This window comes from Plectropomus leopardus, chromosome 13 (genome assembly GCF_026936395.1).
Source record: "Plectropomus leopardus strain MGB_pleo_1.0 chromosome 13, ASM2693639v1, whole genome shotgun sequence".
Lineage (NCBI taxonomy): Eukaryota > Metazoa > Chordata > Actinopteri > Perciformes > Serranidae > Plectropomus > Plectropomus leopardus.
This window is the reverse complement of record NC_142188.1, coordinates 9,477,083-9,503,609: the sequence shown is the minus strand read 5'-3', so window position 1 is coordinate 9,503,609 and position 26,527 is coordinate 9,477,083. Positions and strand designations below refer to the sequence as shown.

Below are 26,527 nucleotides of genomic sequence, written 5' to 3'. Positions count from 1 at the left end.
ATGGAGATGGAACAAAACAATGACCTACCACTTGAAAAAAATGAGAGGGAGCACTGCATTAATTAAAAAATGGATTATTTGTCTCACTGAACAGACGAATGAGAAGACAATATTTACCTCTATGTAGACAGAGAGATTTCAACAGAGCTCTGAGATAACTGAAGACAAAGTCAAATTTTATGACTATGCAAAATTGATTTACTCTCTTTTTTTCAGACTGCACGTAAAACTGCAGTCCAGGATCATTTGAATGGGCAGTTCAGGCTCCCTGAATCCTCTAAAATGAGTTTTTATTCATTGTGTCACAATCCCTTTACCGAAGAGTGATGGTCTAAAATGAATAATAAAACTTTTCGTATTCAGCAAGTTTAACTCAGCAGCATCAAGACATGGCTGCAAATAAGCACTTCATGCTCCTGTTTCCTCTCTTTTAAAATATGCAGGCTGCCAATCCTTCCAATACAATATTTCCCGATCACTACACCGTTTAGCAAATCACAAGTTAATCTTAAGTCTTTGCACTCAAGTCCCAATTCAAGTCCCAGGTCAAGACTGACAAGTCTTGAGTCAAGTTCCAAGTCCTAAACTTTGAAATTTGAGTCAATGTATGTGTATGTATATAAATATGCATATGTATACATGTATATGTATATGTAGATTGAGATTTAGATGTATGTACGTGTGTTTTTATCTTATATTTTGGTTTAGTTTGTTTAATTCGGTTCTTGACTGTGGATCCCCTTGTAGCTATATTATCTGAATTTTTGTACAGTCAGTCAGTTATGTTTATATGTTAATATGTGTTAAAATAAATTTAAAAAATAACAAAAAAGGATTTTTAAAATTTTTATTTATGTTAAAATAAGTTGAGAGTTGCTGCATCTGTAATTTTTGATGCAAACATTGTGCATATTCATTGTTTCTTAACCACCATGTAGCATTTGTACATTCACAACACTTCGTAAGATTTCTTCCAAATGACACTCAGTAAGGAAACATTAGCTCTTCATACTTTGCTCCTGCAACTTGATTGGATTCTGTCAGAACGAATCAAACAAAGTAGATCTGGGGAAGTCACTGTTGACCTTCTGGGTATTAATAGTATTAACATTGGTTAACTCAGGAAATTAAGGGACATGAATATTGATTTTTGGCACACCTTTTAAATTACATACTTTGAAATCTTCTATTTTCAAGTCACAATGCTGAAGTCCAAGTGAAGTCATAAGTCACTGGTGTTCAAGTCAAGTTGCAAGTCTTTTTGTCAATTTGTCAAGTCGAGTCTAAAGTCATCAAATTTGTGTCTCAAGTCTGACTCGGGTCAAAGTCATTTAACTCGAATCCACACCTCTGCATGTCTGATATTTAAGTGTTCCCTGGCTGCGAAAGATGCAGCGCTGTTACCTCGTTCTTTGTCAGGAATAAGTATGAATGTACATTATCACGATAGCAGCAGATAGTAATGATAGCGTGAGACTGAACTCCATTCAGGTCAACACAGATGCTACCAAAATAAGAGCTCATTTTGATAACACCCTGAATCAGTTTAACTGTGTTGTATATCCAAAAGAAAAAAAACACTACACACCCAGATGGCATTATATATTCCTTTTATATAATTTTCAATATAATTGGCACATCAATTATTTTTTTATATAATAAGCAGAGTATCGTCTGATGCTGGCTTCAGAGAGTCCAGACATGCAATTATAATGGACTGTTTCCATTTCACAGAAAGTTAAGGTGCACTGGCTGTTTGCCGCTAATGATTTCAACATTTAGATGATGGATGCGTGTGTGTGTGTGTGTGTGTGTGTGTGTGTGTGTGTGTGTGTGTGTGTGTGTGTGTGCACGAGCGCATGTGCACGTGCGTGCGTGCATGTGCACGTATGTGCGTGTGTGCGCGCAGCGTGTATGGCTTTGCCCACATGCCAGTTATAAGCCAATTAAAGTTTTTAAGCTCTGTTGCTTTTCTGACAAGCCAAGGTAAGGGAAGAGAGGTACTGCAGCCTCACTGCACCACTCTGCTGTGATGTGCCAAGGTATGAGTGTGTGTGTGTGTGTGTGTAGTCAAAGATGCATGTGTGTATCCAGGGATAGCACCCTAAGGAGACAGCAACACACCCGAATAAGGGGGGAAAAAATTAATGTTTGTTTGAAAGTGGTGGAAAGAAAGAGAGACAATGATTGCACATGTTTAGGCATTGAAATGCTGTGAAAGAGGGAGCGAGTTGGAGACAAAAAGAAGGAGTGACAAAAAAGTATCTAGAAGAGAAAGGAGTTGCAGAGCTGCAAAGAGGAATGAGAAAAAGAGTGAGAGGGAGAAAAGAAGATTTGGGGAGAGATATAGGTATGGGTGTGTCCAGCAGCTGTCATCAGGGATGCTGGTTTCACTGGTTTCTGTCCAACACGGGGGGCTTTCTCTCCTCTATGACGCTGCATCAGCATCACCACAACTCTCTCTCTTTATATCTCTTCCTCTATGTTTCTATACCCCTCCCTTCTCCTCTCTCCTCTTCCTCATGCATACGCTACCACACAGGGGATGCCTGAATCAGTGGAAGACCTGATCAGAGTCGTCGGAGTCCCCGTTCTGCTGAGAGCTGAGCCTTACAGGTCTGTGTCCTGCTAAACCCAGCCACGCTGAGCAAAGATCCCTGCATTACTATGAGAAGATGAAGCTTCTGGAAGCACATTGGAAGAGGATTTTCCTACAGCCTGAGGATGTATGCCAACAGTGATGAAGACAGGGATGCTCCTTTTTTATGAGCACAGGGGTATGATGACAATAAAAGCTTTGTGGTGATGCATCTGAGGAATATAAAGCTGAATGCTTGCAGCAGATTTTTTTCCAGCAGATTGCTCTGGAAAAAAAAAAAAACATGTACAAAGGAATTGCAAGGTGTCAAGCTAAATGTCCACGATGCATCCCAAAACGGAAGAGTTTTCTTCAGCTATTAACAGGAGATCAACAAGTTAATTGATTGTTCTACCGAGACTGAGAGACCACCACCCGCCCAACCATCTGGCCTAATGGAGCTACGAGGGAACCGCGGCGCAATGGGTGGTCTGGACGTGAGGGGTCAGGGGTTAGGGTTGGGCATGCCAGCCATCGGGATTCCAGCCAGCTCCATAATAACGGCAGTGCAGCAGCAGGACTACTCATCCAGCGTCTGGCTCCGCAGGAGGGACAAACTAGAACATGTAAGTTCTGAATGCTGGAGCTGAGGTTGGAGAAACAGATGGCAAGAGACTGAAACGAAAATTTGGGAGCTAGAATGTTGGCTCATTCAGTTGAAAAATCTATATGACATGCTTACTTGTGTTCTACAAAATATTAATTCCTTTGATTAAAGCGCAGAGCAACAGGACCAACTAAAAATAACAACATGATTATATAATGTAGCCAAAACATTTCACATCCAGTACTTATTTGTGAGTATCCACTGAGACATGTTCTTTGACACTGATCATCGGCTTATGAAAAAAATTGTAATATTAACCTTTAGGGACTATGTGGCACATTTTACGTGCTTTCATTCTCCATCTTTGATGATTTTGGCTGTGTTCATGCGTATGGCATAGATTTTGGCATGACGGTGTACTTTTTTTAATCTTGGAATTTCCAGCTGAGCTCCTACAATAAGTTTACAATATACTGTGTAAACAAAATGTTTACATTCATACTGTTAAATGCAAAATATGCACCATTGAAACACATTCAAATTGCAATTTCTGATGCCACGGTCATCAAAGCACAAAAACACGCACTATTTTATTTCTGGGTGTCATTCTGGGCTTTTGCATTGGAATTTGTATTTTTTTCACTATTTTTCCACCTGATGACATTTTCTTTTTTTTTCTTTTTTTTTAACCATATTTGACATATTGATATCCCAGGCTGTGATAATAATAATAATAATAATAATAATAATAATAATAATAATAATCTACTTAGCATGTAATATATTGAAAATAATTAATTCAATTGTGTGTGTGGGGGGGGTGTCATCTAAAAACATTGTAGTATAATGACAAAGATCTGGCATTTACACAGTTAAAATTCTGAAAATTAATGAATATTTGATATTTATGATTAAGACTGATTTTGAAAAATGCATTTTGTGCGCAGAGTCATACGAATGTGTGTAATATTAAAGTAGGCCCTAAGGGTTAAAGTTTAAATGTTCTATTTACAATATTGAGAACATTAGTAGAGCAGTAAATAACTACCTTGCTATGCAGTCAAAAGATATAGCGTTTATAGCGTCAGCATTTCATAGAGTACTGGCATCCTGAGCAGAGAATGAAGTCATTCTCGTTTGTGTTTATTGAGCTTCTCTGTTCTTGTTTTGGGCCAGCTGAATTTGCATGTTGGTCACATGACGCCATTACTTAATCAATAGAGATAATGTATTAATCAACAATGAAAAGAATTGTTAGTTGGAGACATGCTAATAAGAAAGTTGGCATATCATGGAATGCATTTGTTGTGTCCCGCTCAGGAACTTTAACTGTAAACCGTTGTTTCAAGAAATGAAATGTAAGTCTCTAAATTGTGCACATTGTGGGAGATCTGCTTTTATTGCTTGGGGATCAAGCTGTTTTTCACTTCTAACTCCGCAGCAGTGCTTTTCTTTTATTGCTTTGTGATACTCAACAATCACTTTTATTTTGTAACAAAGGAGTTATGTGGTCCTTAGGAGACTCCCTGCTTGCAGGTAAACAGTATCAGTATTCGAAACAGAGCTGCTAGGTGTAGACATTTAGCGTCAGGGAAAAAGAATGGAAGAGATGTGTGTTGAATATTTGATGCTGGAGGGGAACAGTGCCATGTCCAGAGAGCTGCTTTCTTAGCCTGTCTGCATAACCAACGATGAATCAGCCAGTCCCCTTTCTGCAGACCTACACACACACACATATACTTTGCACGCGGCCACTTAAACACACACATACAGTAAGTGTGGACGCCAGACCGCACACACAGACAAGCTATTTTTCAAGCTGGCAGCAGTTGCTTATGTAGGCAAGGGATTTTTGCTGTTTAACCCCCAGACACACAGTCTATGCAATATTTAGCATAAATTAGCACTCTACAGTCTCTCCGCAATTTGTTAACAATACCCAAATTCTTCCAAGAAGTGTTGCCATTTATTCTGATTAAGTTCCATTACACTCACATCTAATGCCCGCAGTGTGTTGGCAACAACAAACTGATCAGATTTCTCCTTCTCGTCATTAAAAAACCCCTCATTAATATGTAGGCTAATGGATTTTTATTTAACAGATTCAGTCTGGATGTACATTTAATGTCAGAGCAAGAGTTTGCCTGCTGACAGTGATGATAAATGTGGAGTAAGTTGGTGGAAGGTGAAGGTGAATACAGAGTGCTTCAGGCACATTGAGTGCCGCTGTCACAGCAGCGTGATATAAGTCAGAAGTTCAGCATCAACTTGATAAACTCGGAGTGAGTCATGAATCCTGAACTAAAGTGCCACGAGCACGCCTTTTATACACCAAATTTTTTTAAATGTTTGAACGCTTTCAGTCCTTTTCTTCTTATAGGGCTTTTTAACCATCAAACTTTTGTGAATAGCTGTGATTTTACCCAAAATATTAACAAAATGCATTTATGAGAATAGTCAAGGTGAGAAAGCAATATTTTAGGCGTTTTAGGGAATGCACTGGTGCAGCAACAAGTCTGGCACATTAGTCTTTTTCTGTTTCCTTTGCTCTTTGTTGTCACACAAATACTGGAAACAGCTATCAATGTGTTTAAACACTCTAAGCAATAAAATACATCACATTTGATTTGTAGCATCGAACTTGTTTCCACATTACAATTTAAAAGTTTGTGAACGTGCCAAAGCTGATGGAACAAAAGCGTCTCAACTTGGAAAATGGGACCATCCAATGAGCACGTAAATTCAGTGATAATGCTGAACGTGACGGAAATCTTTGGTTGTTAATTACGTGAGCGTCCTAAAGAAAAGCTGCATCACATTCTGAAAATGAAATACCATAATGTGACTGTTACTACGCCTTATGCTTTACAAACAAACTAATCAGAATATGACAATCTCAATGTTTACAGTGTGAACTTTTGAGATATGATGATATTGATTAGCCACTATTTTCTCTGTTACATGAACCATATGCTGACTGCTTCCCTACAGCTCATGGACAGTGTGATAACTGCGGCTGCTTTTCTTAAACTATAAGTGCATTTAAGTGGGCGTAATACCATTAATAGTCTTGAGTTAATGGCTGTACTTATATACGTATATTTTATGATAGCTCTGTCCTGTACTTTGAAGTCACTGCTGATAGCTTATTTTCCACACGCTTGGTTTCGAATGCACATTGCACTGATGTAAGTAAATTACCACTTTAGGTTTCTGTTGAGGCAATCAGAGCCAGAGTGTGTTCACTGTTTGCTCTTAAGATGGACTGAAAGTAGAAGAGACAGTCTGGATCAAAGGTGGTGAAGTCTCCCAGATGAGTTTTAAGGGTTAGCAGCTCCAAGTAGAGCCGACTCCTCATGCTGATTGCATTTTCAATTTCATGGTGGCTGTGCTGATGTATAGACGCAGGTCTGTGGCAGTATTGGTCCAACCATATGCAGTCAGGCCCTGAGGCTTTCTCTCCTGGAAACAAAGTGCTCTGAGTCGTTTGCTTTATCTCCATCTCGTATTGTGGGAGAATGAGGGTCATGATGATGGAGATTGTTAAGAAGAGGGTTGAGGACATTTGGAAGTTTTTACTTGGCTCTTCACATTGATTAGTTTTATTCATCTTCGTGCTGCAGGTTTACCATTAACACTCAAATAAAACAAGAAGTGGCCAAGATAAAGAGCTACGGCAGGGACTTCCTTTCAACTTCCTTTGCCCGAGGTCCATTTTTGTCATATGTTTTTAACCATTCAACCTTTGATGTGCTCACTCATCTTTGCCAAAACGCAAATCCAGTTGCAGCAGCCCAGTGCACGTCTGGTGTATGCATGGGTGAGTCTAGGATTTGAGGGCATTTGGGGCTCACATACACTTCTATCAGGGGAACCTGTAAGGATCCTCCCCTTGCACCTCTTTTAAAAAATGTACATGAACAGCTCTATTTTTGTCTATGGCACTTTTTTTACATTCAAAGTACAAGAAAAATTAGTAATAGTGCGAATCAACTTATTTTTATTGTGAATTAGAAAATGGTCGGCAGCCACCAGGCACCCTATCACGGGTCAGATTTGGCCCACGGACCTTAGACTGAGTATTACTGATCCATGGCATCTATTTGGGACAAGCACGCAATCACAGATACAAAGAAGAAAGTTTTGATTTGGAGAATAAAGAGTAAACATTAAATTTAAAAACCATACAACAAGGTAGTTCACTCAAGCTACAAAATCTGCACGGTTATACCATATATTAACAGACCATATAAGGATTTATGCAGTTTTATAGAAATTCAATTGAGAAAATAAACATGATTTTTTTTCTCATTAATGAGCAAATTAAATACCTGAGAGATCAAATTAGTTATTAAAAAAATGTTGCCATCAAATAATTCCTTAAAACAGTTTTGCCTTTTTATCTGCAGTATCGCCATCAATAAAGTCAAATTGTAAGAAACAGTTGTCTGACGATGCAAAGCATCAAAACTCAGGGTAGCACAAGTCATAAAAAGGCAAGAATAAGATTTATATGTTCTCATCACATATACTTTTCTTTTTCTTCACTCAGCCTGGATGGAGGTAAATTGGATTTCATTTGTAATACTGATAGAATTTAAATGTTACTTTAAAAAAATCCACTGTCACATCTTTATACAAACTGTATCCTAGTTCTGGATGATGAACACACCATGGAACTAAATTATAGTGAAGAAATAGTCCCTTACATCTAAAGAATCACTATCAGTAATGACAGATTTATAGGCATTAACAGACTCACACAAACACAATGATGAGTTTTTAGGGAGAGTTAAACTCAATTACTCATCTATTCCCTTGATGATCTTAAAGGATTTCCTATCGTCACATTTAATCTCGACAAATCCCTTTGATAACGGGTGGTTAGTGCTCCGTGAAGAAACAAGAGCCGTGTTAATGCTGCTGTCTTCTGCAGGCATTTTTTCCCCAACAAGCTGAACAAAGCTCTGCTGTTCATCCCCATTATCTGGTGGAGACCTTTGTCTTGACTTTTAAAGCAGCACAGAGCTGACTCCTGCAGTTAAAGATGTTTTCAGTCTTGTATCCCTTTTATTTTTAATTGGGGAGTTTTATCTGACAGGAAATGCCCACCATGAGCTCTGTGCTGTAATTGTCTCTCAACACTTTAACTCAGACACGAAGCAGCTGCCTCATAACACTGTTTGATCTGTCACTAAGACGCCCTAGTGTCTTCATTTGCTCTTTGACATAAAACATATACATCATTGTCAGTCTAATTGGTTAATTAAGGGTGTTTTCAAATGCCTATCAAACAGGGTAGTCTCTGTGGTCGATGGAAGACAGCCAGTGAAGGGAAGCTGGTAAAATGAAAGAGGACACTCTTCGGCGCCTGCAGGGGCTGATTAAAGTTAGCCGAGTTTTCACATATTAGGAGTTTTTTCTAGCCAAGTTTCACGGGTCCTTTTGCAGAGACAAGAAAAAAAGAGAGTTGTCTTCATGTCTTCATGGTGTGTGTGACTGTCTAGATTTTTTTCTGACTATAAGATCTGATGCAAAGTGATATACGTGCAGTGATCGGTAAAGCTACTATTTAAATTGACGCTGGGCTGTTTGGCGCCCTGTTTGACAGCTTGGCTCCAGTTCAGCTTCATGTCAGTTCAGCAACAATTTAACGTCGTGCCGAGGCTTCTGGCTTTAATTAAAGTTTTTGCTCCCTCCCATCTGTTTGCTGCTAAGAATGTGTTATGCTGCAGCTGTTAGACAAATCAGACTGATGATTCACTCACTGTCATCTTCTGAACCAAATCACCACAATTGATGTCATGGATCAACACTAACCATTCATTCTGCTTTTCATCTTCCAGTTATCTAATTGACAACCACGACTGCTAGTTATCATAAATGAATCACTGTGTTTTAGAACCTCTGGCTGTAATCCTTCTGCAGTGAAGAAGTGTCAATGTGCTATCATTTCTGGTCAGAGATTATGGCACTCTGACATACGATTCTCAGATCTTTTATAGAAGTAAAATGAGCAACACCACAATTAAAAAATACTTCATCACAAGTACAAGTCCTGCTTTATACATTTCACCTAAATAACAGTGGTATCATCACTAACATGCACTTAAAGATCAAAAGTAAATGCAAACGCATCAGGCACAATGGGCCCATTCGTTGTTATGCGGGTATTTATTTATATGATATTTATAAGATTTATAAGATATTTATTTATTCTGTCTGATTATTTTTACTGATAAACAGTATTTTGATGTTTGTTCAAGGTGGAGCCTATGTTAACACTTCAGCTTAACCTTAAATTTTACATTATGTACGCTTTTAATGACACACTATAGTATAATTTTAATGCAGTTATGAGTGCATCATCTGATGTGCATTATTTATCAATAACTGTAACATTTCCACATATCATATGTTAGTAGGGTTAGTTTACATATTACATATATGAGTTTACATTTTTTACAAACTCATCATATGCTTTATTTAAGTCTTAATCTGCAAAGCAATTCCCAACTGCAACATTCAGATAAATATAGTGGAGGAAGAGAAGTACAATATTTGGAATAAATGACTGTAAAATGAAATACTTCCTTAAAGTTGTACTGAAGCACTGTTAACTTTCTCCACCCAAAAGACAGAGATAGGTGAGGGAGTTAATGAATCACTACAGTATTGAGTTAATGAAGTATAGCATGTTGTCCACATGGTGACACTAATGACTAATTATTACCTTCCACAGACACTTTATTAAATATTTGTGGATTTGTGTATATATAGCCATGTATTCTATACTGTAAAGTCATTAGGTTTATGCCATTTAATAAGAAGAATAAAAAGAAAAAATTCAAGTCAGTAAAAATGGGATTTAAGAAGGTATTTTAAAATAAGTCACTGATTCTGCAACCTGATCTCCTCAGTCAGCCTGACAGCAGTTAGACTTACAGCATAACAACAGTAGAGGGAGCTGTTGTCTAATGTGAAAAAAGTTTTTGAGTGTCTGACTGAAAGTGTGTAAGTGTGTGTTATCAGGCCAGCCATTACAAATGGGACAAAGTTTACCAAATAGGGCCTCTCATCCCCCGCTCCAGCACTACTGGTGGTGAGTGTTGGGCAGGGGTCATCCGTACCCTCTGACCCCTCCTGATGACGAGCCTGTGTGCTATACATACAGTGCCAGGATAATAAACACTGTCAGTGTCAATAGAAACTAATTAAATATCTCTCCAGGATCCAGGGGCTTGAAGTGTGCTGGCTGTCAGCTTTACCATATGCAAGCTTCAAATCTGCCTGATCTCATTCACTGTAATTGGCTGTTTTCTCTTTGATGGATTTCTTTACTGTGCGGCATCTCCAAACATGTTACCTCTCTCTCTTTCGTTCAGTCTGACACTCTCTTTACAGCACACACTCATATACAAAACCACATGCCGAGAGAGATTAATGGTGAGAACCCACTGGAAGCCGGGCCCAGGCTTTTTCATGAGGTGAGCTAATTAGGCAATTAGCTGAAATTCATTGCAAGACAAGTTATTATAGCTGAAAAAGTGTTGCAAGAGTGTGATCGCGGGGTGCTCACTGTGAAATGTCAGAAGGATTCAAACCTGGCACAAACATCTGTGTGGTGTAATCTTTATGTTTCATGAAGACGCTCTCCATTTCTTTAAAGCACTGAGTTCAGAACGGAGGTTAAATAGGAATTTTTCATATTGGCATTTCATAATCCAATTTAATATTCCCTTCAGCCCTCTCGAGTATCTTGATTTGTGGAAATGTGTTGTATTGAATTTCACAGGTGAACAACTCACAGCTTATAGTAATAATATTGGAAGCTTAGTTCGCTCTCACAGAAATTTTTAATAAAGCAGATGACGCAGAGTGCACTATCTATTATCACTTGATGCCTTTATTGCAATTTTTTTTCTTTAACATCTGTGTGGATCTGGTTTCAAATGTGTGTGCCGACTGTGTGATGAATCATGAAAAGATACTCATTGCTTCCGAGCCGTCAGGCCAGGGAGTTCTTCCAGTGCCAGATTACTTCCTGACCACAGGGGGTATAATTTATTTATCACAATATATCGGATGTTTTCATGCCAAGCAAAGTATAATAAATATACAGGAAGGAAGCTGTTTGAGATGTTTTCACTAGACTTACTGATGATAGAGCAGCGCAGTGACCAGAAGGAAATGTTGGCATTGAACGTTTCAGCAAACCAGGATAGCATTTCCCTTAGGTTTACTAGTTTAAAACTTAAATAATTCACCATTAATTTTCGATGCACTGTATTCATCTATAGCTTATTTATTATTTTTTTATTTACTAAGTTAAGTCTTGTAGAGCGAGGAGTATTTCTTCGCATACTTGCCACTGATGCTAGTTTCATATTGTGTGTGTCTAAAAATGTGGATATTTTCGCCTGTTTTTTAGAAGGTTGGGGTCAACATCGCTACATTAATGATTCACTCATTGGCTTTTAGACTATTGGTCTTTGTCAGGTGACGTATTGCTTGCAGAAGCTGCACTGCTCTGTGATACATTTCCGCTGTCTGACTAAAAGTGTGTGTGCATGTGTGTGTGTGTAGGGGTGAAGCCCAGTTTTCATAATGATTCGTATCAACATTTCTAAAGTTTGTGAGGTGATATTGTCATCCGCTACAAAGGCGTCAGCATATGGGACACACACTCTAGCAGGTGAGCTAAAGGTCGACCAAGACATCACTGCATTTCCTGCCATGATTGTGCCATAAAACGCAATTGTTTTTTTATGGAAACATTGCTGAGTTTCTACCTGGGATAGTGCCATTGAAGTTTTTTAATTAGACATCACGGCATCTACTGCCAGAACAGTGTCACAAAAAGTGGTTGTTTTCTACTGAGACATCGCTGTGTTCCTTGCCAGGATAGTTTGACAAAAAGTGGTTGTCTTATACTGAGCTCTTGCTGCGTTTTCTGCCAGGATGGTGCCATTAAAAGTTATAATTATTTTACAGAGAACGCTGCCTTTCCAGAGGGCCTCCAAATTTGGGTATTTTAAGTCAAAACATGATCTTTTCCTGGCCATAACCAAGTGCTTTTTGTGCCTAAACTTAACCACACATTAACCACAGCATTGTTGAAAAGTTGCAATGTATCTGCTGCATAATGATGTACTATTGCTTCATATCCATGGTTTGCAGAATCATACAAGGCCAACATTTTTTCTGACAAATGGGTTAGACAGAGGGAGTCAGTGCTCTGAGGATCAAACCTCAAAGAGAACATGACTCTTGTGTATATATTAATCCAAAGAATTAATTTTTATCTACAAAACAGATTGTATAGGAAAAAGAAAACAAAGGGGAAGTATGAAACATTCTTAGGCAACTTTGCAACATGTGCATCTGCCACATCACTCCAATTAGTATTTGTATTTTGGCTTCACACCCCTTAGATCTTGCAGTAAAATGATTTTGAAGCTGCCAGTGCATTTCCTGTAACAAATCACCATCTGGTGCGGATAGTTGCTCTGCTTGCACAAAGAGGCAAAATTGAACAGCTGATGTTGTTTGTTGGTGCAACTCTTTTCCAGGCTGTCACTTCCTGACAGTAAATCCCACAGAAACTGTGTAACTGCTAAACACGTGGCATGACACACACACATACACACACACACACACACACACACACACACACACTGACAGATTTGTTCATGGCCACGTCAATTGTGACGGTCAGTTAAACACAACTTAATGATAAGAATAATAAATGGATTATTATGGATTATTGAATGTATTTCTTATTCCTTCTATTTCCTCTTTTTAGTTTAAGCCTAACCTGTAAAGATATACACAGGCCTATAATACATCAAAATAATATTGTAACTCAGTGAGCTAACATGAAACCAAAACCAGTATAGTACTGGTTTAACACCGGCAGTATGACCTCACACATATACTACAAACTAGCTCTTTGGTGTAAATGCCAAAACAATGACTTTACGGCAAAATGAACCCTGAAAATGACCCTCAATCTGTGTATGGCAGAAGCAGCAATGAATTATTAAATGGGCCAACAGGGCAATAAAAACAACGAAAAACATATAAAATGACCTCAAAGACCCACAAATTTAGCAACTAACAAAATTACCATAAAGTGACAAAAAATAATCTAAAAGAGACACAGATACACAACATAACTACAAAGAGACACAAAAAGCCCCCAAATAGACAAAATGACCACAAAGAGACACAACAAGACCAACAATAGACTCAGTGACCACAAAATCCCCAAAAAGCATGGGGATAAAGCAATGAGCAAGTGACATGGCTTGAAATTTAGCAAGAAATTACTAAAAAGTAACAAGGAAACTACCTTGTACATATATATATATATATATATATATATATATAGCAGCATAAGAAAACGGGTGTGAAGGGTTACAGTATCGAAAGATTTGGTGAATTTTGCAAACAAACATCCACACTAAGAACAGCAGGTAGTTTAAAGGTCAAACAAAAACCCATATCAGCATGTTGCCTGGCTTATAACGGTGCTGGCTGACACTAGCAGAGGGAGGCAGCAGCTCGACCCTTCATAAAGCTCAGCATCTGATGGGTCCCCACAAACTGCCTGAGGACACGGCAAAGGAGAGCTGCAGCTGGTACCTGAAGACTGGCTGTGAAATGACCCGAGCCAGTTGTTTTAACACACGCAGATGCACATGCACGCACACACACACAATCTGTCATCAGAAAAAAACAGGACTGAGAGCGAAGTCTCCCTCATTCTGTGTTGTGTGCGCTGCCAAGTCAGCTAGAAAGTTCTGCAGAGTAATAAAATCATAAAACTCTCCAACTTCTACAGATGGACAGCAGAGATGATGACTGCTGATACTGCATCACTGACGCCTGTGACGAATACAAACACCACCCTTGTTTCTTTTTTTTTTTTTGGGGGGGGGGGGGTGTGTAGAGAAACTGACACATCCTACACTTCGAAATAGCAGAATATTTAATCCATCACATTACATATTACTCATGTTTCTTTTATTGCAACAGGCCCTATAATGAAAACTCCTGCTTTAAAGTGTGCATGAAGCTTTTCGTGCATCTTAAATCTATTTTATTTGTTGCATCTTTATTTATAGGCAGCTCTCTGCTACTGTGATGACCCAGAATCCTCTCGGGCATGAAAACTCCTCTGATGTGGAGCACAAAGACACAAACAGAGTCATTTCAGAGCTCAGAGGCAGTCACAGCATGAAGAAATTAATCACACAGAGACGTGATCGGCTATTGATCTGACATACAGCTTGATATATGCAGATATATATTATACATTAGACAAGCATGAATGTGATTATCACGTTGGATTGAAATCTTTAGATTAACGATTATGAATCCACCTTCTGGCACTGCAGGATGATTTCAATAAAGTTAGGATAATTTAAGTGTATGATTTCAGTCACTATGTTCTTGTCATTTACCGCTGAAATAAACAAGAAGGATATCCCATAAAACAGATGAGCAGCTCCACTAATGGGTGAGTGCAACCATCCTAAACTTGAGCTAAAGGTCATCCTTGTAGTCTCACAAGAGATTTGTGAAAGTTGGCTGCGTAAAGTGTAACTTACAGTAATAATGTTTGTTTATAGGCTTTTATTGCCTTGTAGTAAAGTTGTACTGAGCCGGAGGGCAGTGAGCTGCAGATGGATGCACCATAAAAGACATAAAAACATTGTCTTTATAAGGGCTTTAACAATGGAAAATAAAACAGTGTTTTCTTTTCGCTACTATCCTCTGCTACATTTTGCATTTAGATTTAAGTTAAAGGTCCAGTGTATGAGATTTAGGGGGCTTTAGTGCCATCTAGGTGTGAGGACTGCAGACTGCAACAGGCGGAAACTTGATCCGGTTAGATTCAATTGTTCAGGAGGTTTTAAACAGGAGCTGAACTATACACAAAGGTCTCTTCCTCCCCAAAACTAACACGTCAGGTGATTAAAACAAGGAAAAACACTGAATAAGGCAGTTTTGCATTACAAATCAGTGTTTCTCCAGCACTGTTTGGCATGTTGGAGACAGGCAACTACCCCAGTGTGTGCTCACCTTATTCTGTGATAAGTAAACATCCAGATGTTCAGGAGGTCTCTGCCGTGAGCCTGGTTATCCACAGAGATCTCTTCCTCCCCAAAATCAAACAGAGCAGGTGATTTAAACCTGTAGAAACACAGAATAAAGCAGTCTTATGTTAAAAAATCAATGTTTTTTAATGCTCTCATCTCAGAGGGGCGTCTACATACAGTGACCAACACAAAAAACCTGAATGGACCTATCAAAGGCCAGTGTTTGGTTTGTCCGTTCTGGGCTACAGTAGAAACATAGCGGTGTAACGTGGTGATCTCCATAAACCAGTAGCATGTCCCTGAGGTTACAAAAACACATTCTTATTTTCAGGTGATAATACACAAAAGAAAACATACTTTTAAATGTTCTCCCTTTTCTCCCAATATGATAATAATATATAAAGTCTTACAAATTTACCTTTAAACTGTTTGTACAAATGACGATTGATTGTTTTTAGCCCAAATAAGTTAGACGTCTAACAGTGCTCAGATTATCTCATCATTTAATGTTGCATTTTAATAATAATATGAAGTACAATAAACAACAATAATGCTGTCCTACTCTTCCACTCTCTCCTTAATATCTTCTACACTGAATGGGCTCTGACCTGCAAAGAGTAACAGCACCCTCTGACGGCCGCTCTGCATCAGCACACAGCTGCAGGGCAGATTAAAAGATTTACTATCCCTGCTCTGTGTGTGAACAGGCGCTGCATTTCAATGTGCTAAAAATGTGTGAAGTTAACCTCCAAAAATTATGTCATGATATCTGTGCTTGCTCACTGTGAATACCATGAAGCATATTTTTCTGCACCCAGACAGCTTTCTGTCACATTCACAAACAGGTGCAAGAAATAGGATGCATTAGTGTATCTGAGTCTTGAGTTATTGCAATCTTGACTATAGAAAAGTTAAAAAAAAATAGTGAATAAGGATGCAGTTATCCAGTGACACAATACTTTGTAACAGTTTATAGCAATGTGAATGTCTACAAGTGTGCTTTCTACCTGTGCCTCTGCATCAATAGGGCATTTTTCTGCACATTTATTGTATTTCTGATTTTAAAATCTGTGTTTAATGTGTGTTTTTAATCACATGGAGTGAGTGCAAAGGCATCGGCAGCTCACTATCATGCACAGCAGGTTGAGAGGAGAGGCGAATGGATGTGTGGCAGTGAATAAAAAAAAGGAGGAGAGCTGGACCATCCATCTATTTATTCACTCTTCCCTCCCTCTTTCAGCCTCTATATGAGAGAACAGGGAAATGTGAGCTTTCTATTAGAGGAGGAGGGAGGGAGAGGGAGAGTTAGAAGGAGCTGGACGAACACACGATACGGAGAGACAAGAGGAGAAGAGGAAAGTGAGACAGGGAGGAGGGAGGACAGGAAACAGAGAGAAGAGGAGTACTGGATGATAGAAAAAGTGTGAGTCGAGGATATACAGATAGATGGATAGACTGAGGCATCATTTTAGGATTAAGGTGTGTCTCTCCATGGTAGAGTTTTCATTCATATAACAGGCAGGAGGAGCAGCACTTTCCCTCTCTGACACACACACACACACACACACTTGTATCTATACATTTTTGCTGCGGAGAGAGACCGACTCCCTCCCTGTGACGCCAGGGGGAAGAGGGGGAAGCGACAGATTTTACAGCTCTCTCTCTCTCTCTCTCTCTCTCTCTCTCTCTCTCACAAACACACACACACACACACACACACACATACACACAGTCTTTTAGTTTTTCTCATCTCACACACACACGCACACGCACACACACACACACACACACAGAGAGAGAAAAGCACATGTATTTCAGGGTGGACTCGCGACAGAAAGATGCACCATGAAGGTGAGCTCTTCTTACTATACATTTGTTCAGTTTTTATGCGTGAGAATTTGTGTTAATGTTACTGGGCTTTCAGCCCCCCCCCCCAAAAAAATGAATGCATTTATCTTTGTGGCTTGCCGTCACTACTTTGAATATCTACCTACACTTTTCCTCTGTCTATCTATTCATCCATTTATCTATTTTCTTGTCTAATGGTCTTGAACTGAGAATAACGTTGTGCTCTCGACCTGCGTGCTGTAAATGAGAAAGTGATAATGTTTCTCTCTGGAAGTGTCAGGTGTTCTGACTGTTCTTTGGCTTCAAGTGCTTCACACTCAAGTGGCTTTTGTGCGTGTGTGTGTGTGTGTGAAGAGAGAGTCATGAATTTACTGTAAGATCTGAAGACAGTTGTGTTGGTGGTATTCTTGCATATAGTGTCATGGGAAGTGGCTCATCTTGTCGTGTGTGTGTATCTGTGTGTGTGAGTCATATGCGTTGCATACTGAAGTTATTCTAGAAGACAGCTCTGATCTTGACTTGGTCATGTAAATAATTTCAATTATGGCTTAACATAGTTTGCTGTTGTACATTTGATAAACATGCTGATGCCAACATTGTAGCAACACTGTCTCGCGTCACAGCTCCTCTACAGTGAGACTTTTGGGACTTGTGAAGTGCGTCTCTGTTGCTGGGCAGAGCCAGCAAGACTTTGAATGTCCTATGATCTTCTTTTATTTTCCCTTCCATGTACTGCTTTTTGGCAATAGTAAGAAGAAGATTTGATCCCAAACAGATCATTAGTTCATGAAAAATAACAAATGGAGTTTAGCTTATTGTAAATAAAGTGTAGTAAAGAAACATAATTTAAAGGATATGGGGTTGTGATATTGGGGTACATGTTGACTGATAATTAACAAGAAATTGCAGTACAGAAATGCCAAAATTAGTTTGAGGCAATTAAGAAAAAGTGTTTCATAGTTTGTCCACAAGAGAGCACTGACAACAAGTTCATTTTTCAACTGTAAAATGCCTCGCTCAGGGCTTTAATCAGATGGTAATTTGATAACATACTTTATCACAACACAAATCAAGTTAATAAACGCCAGAGAAGGATGAGCAGACTGAGCTCACCCGGGCTCACCTCACTGTGAACTGACCAGGAGCTTTACTGTAATTGTATTTTACTGACATTTCATCTTGGACAACTATAAATCAGACTTTTACAGCGAGGTTTTCCCTAAACCATTACTCCTTCTTTCCTCCCGCCTCCCTCTTTGATTCTTCCTCTTTGTATCTGTCTCTCTGTGTCTCCTGGTACCATCCGTCTTTCAGCCTGGGTGCACAAAGTGCTGCCTTAAAAGTGGAGCTGCTGGGTCAAAATAGTCTGACCCACTACACTCAGACTGTCTATCAGTGGGGAACACGAAGGAGAGGAGAGGAGGTAGTGATGGGATCGGAGCAAGAGAGAGAGAAAGATCAAAAATGGCAGAATAGAAGACTGGGATGGGCAGTGAGATCTGGGAAGAGAAGAGAAGAGAAGAGAAGAGAAGAGAAGAGAAGAGAAGAGAAGAGAAGAGAAGAGAAGAGAAGAGAAGAGAAGAGAAGAGAAGAGCGCTGAGAGAAGACCACAGAGATAAAAGGTGGCGTGACGGAGAGAGAAGAGTCTTTCGTAATGCTGCTCACAGACAGCATCAATATGCTGGGTACACGCAGGCACACACTCCCACATTAGTGCACATGCACACACACACAAACAGACCCAGAAGCCTGTCAGACCATGGTGCAAAGCACCAGCAGACAGAAGAGCCCAAAACACCTGAAGTGGTATCCATGGCAACCGAACCACTAGCTCCCTGCTTATTTGTCAAAAACAGTGGGACAGATCCAGCGTTGGTGCATTCACCGTGAATGATGTTGCCTCAAAGACACGGTCATCCTGGACGCACCTCGCCTCTTTTTACACTGAAGGACAGAGTGCATGAGTTCAGGGTTACAGCTGACTCAGTGCACGATGTGTGCAGAGACTGTTGTGTTATTATTCCCTCTGCTGTCTCCCACTGTGGCGTTTTATTTGGTACCACTCTTGATGAGAAACAACAAGTGGCAGACTCGACTGGAAAACCTTGACGAATAAAGAACAAGTGATTCGTTCCTGTGGCAGACTGTGCCTCCATGTCTCAATTTACAGTAAAACTTCGAGCCAAGTCCCAATTAGATGCCCAGTCCCTTTTACTAGCTGAATGTGGCGACACATTTTGACAAATAAAGGCCTGTCTCAATTAGAAGCCCAGTCTGGTTGCAATACAGTTCATTTGAATAGAAGTTCTTTGGATGTATAAAGGTAGTTGGCTACCTGCTGAAGATAACCTTAGGTAGCTGCTGAGATCATGCATACAATACAATATATATACAAAAAATGTATTTAATGTATATATGTTTTGTCAGTATGGAAATAAAACTCAGATCTACAATTCAATCATTCAGTTAATTTTGCTGAAACTGTGAGCATCAAAGAAGAAGTATTACCAGCACAGTAAACAAGAGAGACGCAGAAAAAGAGATTAGTAGATGTAGAAGTCTATTTTTTTTTAAAAAAGCAAGCTTGGGAAAAATGTCCTGTGAACTATATTCATATTTATATATTTAAATTATTTTAATTTTGAAGCATTTTTTCAGGCCATTTCTTGATTTCCTTATTTCAGGCATCTAACCAAAAACAAATTCAAAAACTGCAGTGACTTTAAGATGAGGGAACCAGAGGTGCAAAAATGCTAACTCATTACTAGGTTTTAGGACTCATTCCAGGGGTTCTCTTTTATCTTTTACATCTGCTTGCTGGTTTATTTTGATACAGATCCAGCTTTGGTGGCACGTTAATTTGCTTTAAACACTTAATGTTATTTGACAGGATTGTGCAGCTTGTACAGAAGTTTGTGCACTCTGAGTGCTTACTAGTAGTGCTATATTTAAGTGAACATTGCAACTAGTACATACATGGTGTGATTAATGTTATCACTGCACTGTGGTGGCATGCGTGTGGAGTTTGCATGCTGCATGTGTGTTTTGTCTGTGAATGTTTGATTATAATGCTCTTTTCAGAATGCAGCGCATGACATCTGCCCTGTGAGCTGATTCTGTGATGTCCTGATCCTGTCACTTAAGGACAGCGCTCAAACGGCTACCTGTGTGCTGAGTGTGTGAAAAACTGTGAAAGAATGCCTCACATTATCACATAAGCTCTGCTGGGAGAAAAAAATGAAAACGCACTCTACAGTCGATGCCTATGGACGGGTGGTTTGCGGCGTCTAGGCTGTCACTCAGGGAGCCTTTTAAAGTTTGATATTCTGTCAGTGACATTTCAGCAGTTTGATGCAGAACAGCAGGATTTACTTGTTATATAGTCAGAGGCAAGATATTGACAAGCTTTGCAATGAAGTGAATGAAATCCTTGGACATTTTTGCACCTCTTTTAAATTCAGACAAATATTTAAACTGATATAAAAATGTGAAGTCCTGATATCTGTTGTATGGTAAAAAATACAAAGTTGCACAATACAGTATAGAGCTTACATTAATCAGTGCAAATGAGCCATGGATATGAGAAATCATACATAATTCCAGGGTCCTTGAACTGACAAAATGAAATAATAACATCCATTTTGCTGCATAATGTTAATGTGAATAATTACTTTTTTTCTGCCATGACAAAAATCTATTATTCCTATTCAAACTACCATTTTGCTGAGAAACTGAGTGTGGTGAGATAAGCAACTAAACCCACTGAAAACACTGAATAATAAAGCCGTCACACAAACAAAGATTGTTGACACGTTGTACACTCATCTGCCACCTCCATAATCAGAACTTTTTGCTTTGCTACAAAAACATCACACTCTGTTATTCCAAACTTCAGTTGCACTTTTGCACTCTCATCTGAAAGCAGACCACATGGACCACTAAGACAAATGTGCTGTTGAGCAGCAAGCATGATGTCTCATACACTGCAATAGCTGATGAGACTCATGGGTAATGTAGTATGTAGGAGTCTCTTGCACTAACAGGTCTAAGCTGTGAGTGATAATAGCCCTCGTTTGGATAGTAGCATCAAAATTTCCTAAGAAACAATGAAAGAGTCAGAATTCAGCCAAGTGTTACTGAAGATCTGATACAGATGTTACTAAGGTCTGAAATTTTAAAGCTAAGGGAGCCATTTTTATCTCTGGGTTTCCTCAAGGAGCCTAGGAAACAAGCCTCGCTTTTGCTTTGCATCCCACATCCAAAAACAGAGAAGCTGTAGCAAACATTCCCTCCATCTACTGAATTAATAATGGAAGTCACAACCTGTGTGTGTGTGTGTGTGTGTGTAGGTGTGTGCTGATTTTATGCTGCACACAGCATGAGTCTCTCACCTCCGACTCGTCAAATGCTGAAGCTTGGTCAGTGGCCCGTCATCCTTTAGTGTCAGAATAAGATGACCCGGGTGGTGACCGCTGTTGACTTCCCCAGCAACTACTACAGAATTAAGAGTGAGAAACTCTACACTTTCACCCAGGAAAGTGCTGTTTGTCTCCCATGTGAAACCAAAAGTCAAGTTATTTAATGACAATATAGTGTGTAGCATACCACCACAGTGACGTATGCCATAAGATATATTTGATGTATGTCACGTGATGTTACATCACATTAGTAACAAGCATATTTATTCATATCCAAACTGTGGTGTGTTTTTCTAAACCTAAATATGTTCTCCCCATGACCCTTGCAAGGACAAGTGGTTACGGACAATGAATGAATGAATGAATGAATGAATGAATGAATTAATTAATTAATTAATGATTAAATATGTTCTTTTGTTGACTAAACCTAGAGAAGTAGATCCCCAAAACATTTTATTTTTTTGACCTACTTTTTAAAATTATTTTGAACAAGACTTAATGAAAGATTTAGCGAGCGGAAACTCTTCATTTCCTGTGAAGACTTAAGTTTATTTTATAAAAACACAATGCGGGGAATGAGTATAAATTGACACAACATGCCCAAATGTCCAAAACTGACTCAGGAGGGGCACCTATCATATTTTGATGTGATGGGCCACTGACCAATTTGGTATTTGACAAGTTTTACTTATTTTTCTTGTTCCATTACTCCCTGTGGTATTTCAAACTGATCCACTGTAATTTAAAAAATGCTGAAAATCACAATTTTCTTGTTTTGTAGACACAGTTTTGATAAACATTTTTGATAGCGGCAAGTGCTGAGCTCACTAAAAAAAAACGTTGCATTTTGCACATTGCATTTTCTGCACCAGTAGGAAATGTTTGACTTGCATTAGCAGTAACACAATACAGCATTTTTGCAGCAAGTGTCGCTCTAAACACCCTATTCATAATACTGCACATATACACACATACACAAACACACACACAAACACACACACAAACCACAATACTGCACTGTGAGCAGACACATTATCCATCATCTTGAGCTAACAAGGGTTTAACCAGGCAAAACAAATGACACCTCTCAGAACATTACAAGATCTTAGCCGAGAACGCACAGCCTGATTTATCAAAGCATTAATTATGGATGGACCTTTATTACATCAGCTGTGTAGGAGGATGGAGGATGTTGACTCTATTGGTCAGCATTCGTCAGGAATTTAATCTCCGTGTTTTCTTTGATCAAACAACTTGATTAATCACTTTTTACAGAGCTTAATATATTGTACACACATTTCAGAAATTTGTGTATTGACCTGTATTAACTTTATTATTTTGAGACAAGATTACATGTCATTGCAGTGATGATACATTGGTATAATTTTACAGTTTCATAGCTGTTGTCAGTGTGACAGATGGCATTGTTGTGAAACCAGTGGTCTACATTTTTTCACAGCTAGATTCTGGGGTGTTTGTCCTTGATGTTGAGCATGCTTTCAGGCTCCTCAGTCGCATTCATGTCTCTGATGGTTCAGTGTTTTATACGACTTAAGTGTGGGAACTCATCTATTTCATGACAGCTTCACTCTGCATCAATTCTCATTAAGCTGCTGTCTCTGTGCAATTAACAGCTACATTCAAATCACTTCAATTAACTACAGAGGACACAATATGCAGAGAGATTATCAATTTGTCAAAAAAAGATGGCAGCAGGAGTGTTAGCAGTGGCTTTGCAATTAGAAATGTTGTATAAAGTCTGTATTTCAGACCTTTTATGCAAAGCAGACACTCTGACCATTTTTTATGCTTGTTTCACCTCAGCTTTTTTGGTGTACAGGTAATTTCCAACAGACCTTATCTTTGTCTCCCAGGAGCAGAGCAATTTTACACACTGCTATAAAATTAACTCGCACTTTTTACAGGCACATCTGGATGAGAGGCTCAGCAGAACTGCAGCTGATGTGCAGGAAGTAAAGTTTTTGTGTTTTTTTTTTATTATCAGTGCAGAAAAGTCTGGACTCAGTGATTTTAAAGTTCTCTCCCTGTCCTGCAACTTAACTTTTTGAAGTGCCAGCTCATTACTGTGAGCATCAGCATCCCTGGTGCCTGCATGAAGTAAAGAAAGCTGACAGTATGTCAAGGCCAGACACGCAATAAAATCCAGTCATACACTCTGCTCAAGGTAAAAGTTAGCATCAATCAAAAGCAACTGTATTAATGTCAAGTTGTTGTCACGTTGCGTTCATTTCTGAGGATATGCATAACCAATACTCCAACAAGACACAGGATATACAAGGCAACCATCATCCTGAGGGGATAATGAATGTGTGTACACACATACCCACAAATGTCAACCTTGTGGTGGTAGCTTCTCCCTCGCCTCAGGTCTCAGTGCCTAGCCATGTCTCTTTAGTAACAATTGGTGTGTGTTGGTGTATGTGTGCGTGTGTGTGGGTGGTAAGGGTGGATGTTCGGGTGCCTTTGCGAATATGTGTGGGAATATCTACATGATTGTGTGTGTGTTGTTGCGTACGTCTAGGTGGGGGTGGGAGGGTCAGGCTGTCTGTATTTTTCTTGATTTTCATTAATGTTTTTCATTTCTGTTATTGTTTTTAATCTCTGTGAGGCACTTTGTGTTACTCTTTGTATGAAAAGTGCCATACAAATAAAGATTTGATTTGATTGATAGAGGAAAAATCAAAGGATCACCAAAGTCATTAAGTGTCATCCTCTGGGCATCATGGATTTGTACCGAGTTACATGATAATCCACCCACAAGTTGTGGAGATATTTCACTAAAACCCCAGGATATCAATCTTACGTTGGTAAGGGAGAAATCTTCAAGAAAAAATCACCAAGAAAAAAAAAACAATTCAATAGTTATTCAATATTTCAGCCTGAACTAGTTATGATATACCGTCCAACCGAAATTTCCAGCAACGCTGTAAAGGCTTGATACGCTGACAGCATTACGCAGACACCCAGAAATATAAGCCACTCACACCCGGACCAGTAAACACGCACATTGTTTCTGTCAACTGACACATTGTCAAAGAGCTGCTGCAGGGATTCAGTTTGTGTATGAGAGTCACACACTTATTATGTTGCTGTGATCACACCAGCCATAATAAAATGTTGGCATTGTACGTTTCTGCAAACCTTAGTTATATTTGCACATTTCATACGTACCATTCACATCAGGAGAAGAAGGGGATGGTGGATGGCATGACACCTAACAGCAAGCAAGATAGCTTGCAAACAGCGGACAGCAGTAAACCACTGTTCCAAACGAACAGCAAAAGCAGGTATTTTCAACAACACGTTGGGATGTTTCCAGCTGTGTTTGTTGAGACAAAACTAGGTATGTAAAATGACATATTGGAGCATTTTCAGCCATGTTTGTTACAACAAAACCAGGTATTTTAATGACACGTCAAGACATTTCCAGTCAGGTTTGTTGCAACAAAACTGGGTATATTTTTAACAAATCTCAGGACATTTTGGCTGCATTTCTCGTGACAAAACTGGGTATTTTTAATGACACATTTAGACATTTCCAGCTGTGTTTGTTGCAACAAAATGGGAATATTAAGCCCCAACATGATGTTTTCCTGACCCTAACCAAGTTTTTTTGTGCTTGAAACTAACCACAATGCAAAATTGAAAATTAAAAATTGAAATGTTACAAAATGTACAGTTTTAACATATCCACTACATATGAACCGCAGAAATGTATTATATCCGTGGCTTGCAGAAAAATTGTACAGTAGCAACATTGTGCTGGCAATTGGGTTGTATTTTACACACAGAGAAGCACCAGAAGCACAGATGCACAGACAAAAAACTGCTGTACTTCACAAAGTCCTGTATCATGTAGAGTTGTAGGGACTACAAGTCTGTGGGAAAAGGTCACGGTGAAGAGTTGTTGCTCAGCTTTATTTTAGCTGCACTGCAGATATTGGGCAGAAGGCCCTTCTGGAGAACAGTTCATCTTTGTGTCCCCAAGGTGATCGCTTTATTGGGCTTATAAAAAACAGCTCTGACTTTGAGGAAGGGAAAAAGGTAGATGTTTGGACCTGAATTGAGTAACTGAGCTGTGCTAGTTGTTTGTTTTTCATGTGCATTTGGGAAACAGGACATATTGCTTTGATGATTGCTTGTCTGATATCCTGTTTTAGCTGCTGATTTTGTCCTCACTCGGCCATCAAAAATCCAGTGTAATTAAAGAAGAGGAGCCGAGTCCCTATTGTGAATCGATTCATGGCAGTCTCCCTCTCTCTTTCTCTCTCTCTGTCTTTCTTTGTTCCTTGCCATCGTGGTAATTTAGCCAAGGCCTGTGGCTTGTCAAGGGATCAAGCCCAAGCAGCTCTACTGGCAGAGCTTTAATGAAACACTTTTGGCTCACAAAGGATGTGCGTGCTTGAGTGGGTATGATCATGTGTGTGTGTGGGTACTCAGTAAACCATCCTCTTTGTCTATACACCAGCTGAGCCAGTGTAATTGAACATCCTGCTGATTCCACCACAAACACGTGGACGCACACACATACACAACACATGCACAAGCAGTGAGCTGGTAGTGACGTGACCAATGGCAATAGGATACACTCGCTATTATGGATATGCAGTGGCAGGAAACGCCGTCGGAAGCGTGGAGAAAAAATGCAGGGGTCTGCAAAAACATCTACTTTTTAGTAAGACGAGAACGCTGTGAGTACTGGAGTCAACAAAAAGCACGTAGCTCATGTATCGCTACACCAGCAGGAGCATATTGTAAGAGTGATATCACAAACATATTATTGATAGTTTGGAGTATCAGATCTGTTTTGACAGTAAAGAAGTTGTGAAAGAGGAGGGTTGAAGTGCTGCCTCAGATAGTTGCATGTCTGCAGGAGATGTTTTTGTGTGTATGTGGTGGAGAGAATAAGACAGGCAGAGCGGACTCTGCAGAATAGCACTGATGATAA

The 26,527-nt window shown here is 39.3% G+C and overlaps 1 protein-coding gene across 3 annotated transcripts in view; it reads left to right on the top strand.

Annotated features, from left to right (window-relative positions):
• LOC121954911 (inactive phospholipase D5) overlaps positions 1–26,527 on the top strand; it is a 70,033-nt gene that overhangs the window by 3,274 nt on the left and 40,232 nt on the right. Inside the window, exon 2 of one of the 3 annotated variants that reach the window (XM_042502654.2) lies at positions 2,543–3,204. The exons of 1 other annotated variant lie outside the window; for it this stretch is intronic. In XM_042502654.2, the coding sequence (XP_042358588.1) occupies positions 3,034–3,204 (171 nt within the window). In that variant the 5' untranslated portion in view covers positions 2,543–3,033. Of the gene's footprint in view, positions 1–2,542; positions 3,205–16,568; positions 17,144–26,527 lie in introns of those variants that run through there. One more of the 3 variants, XM_088086974.1, reaches the window with a different exon arrangement.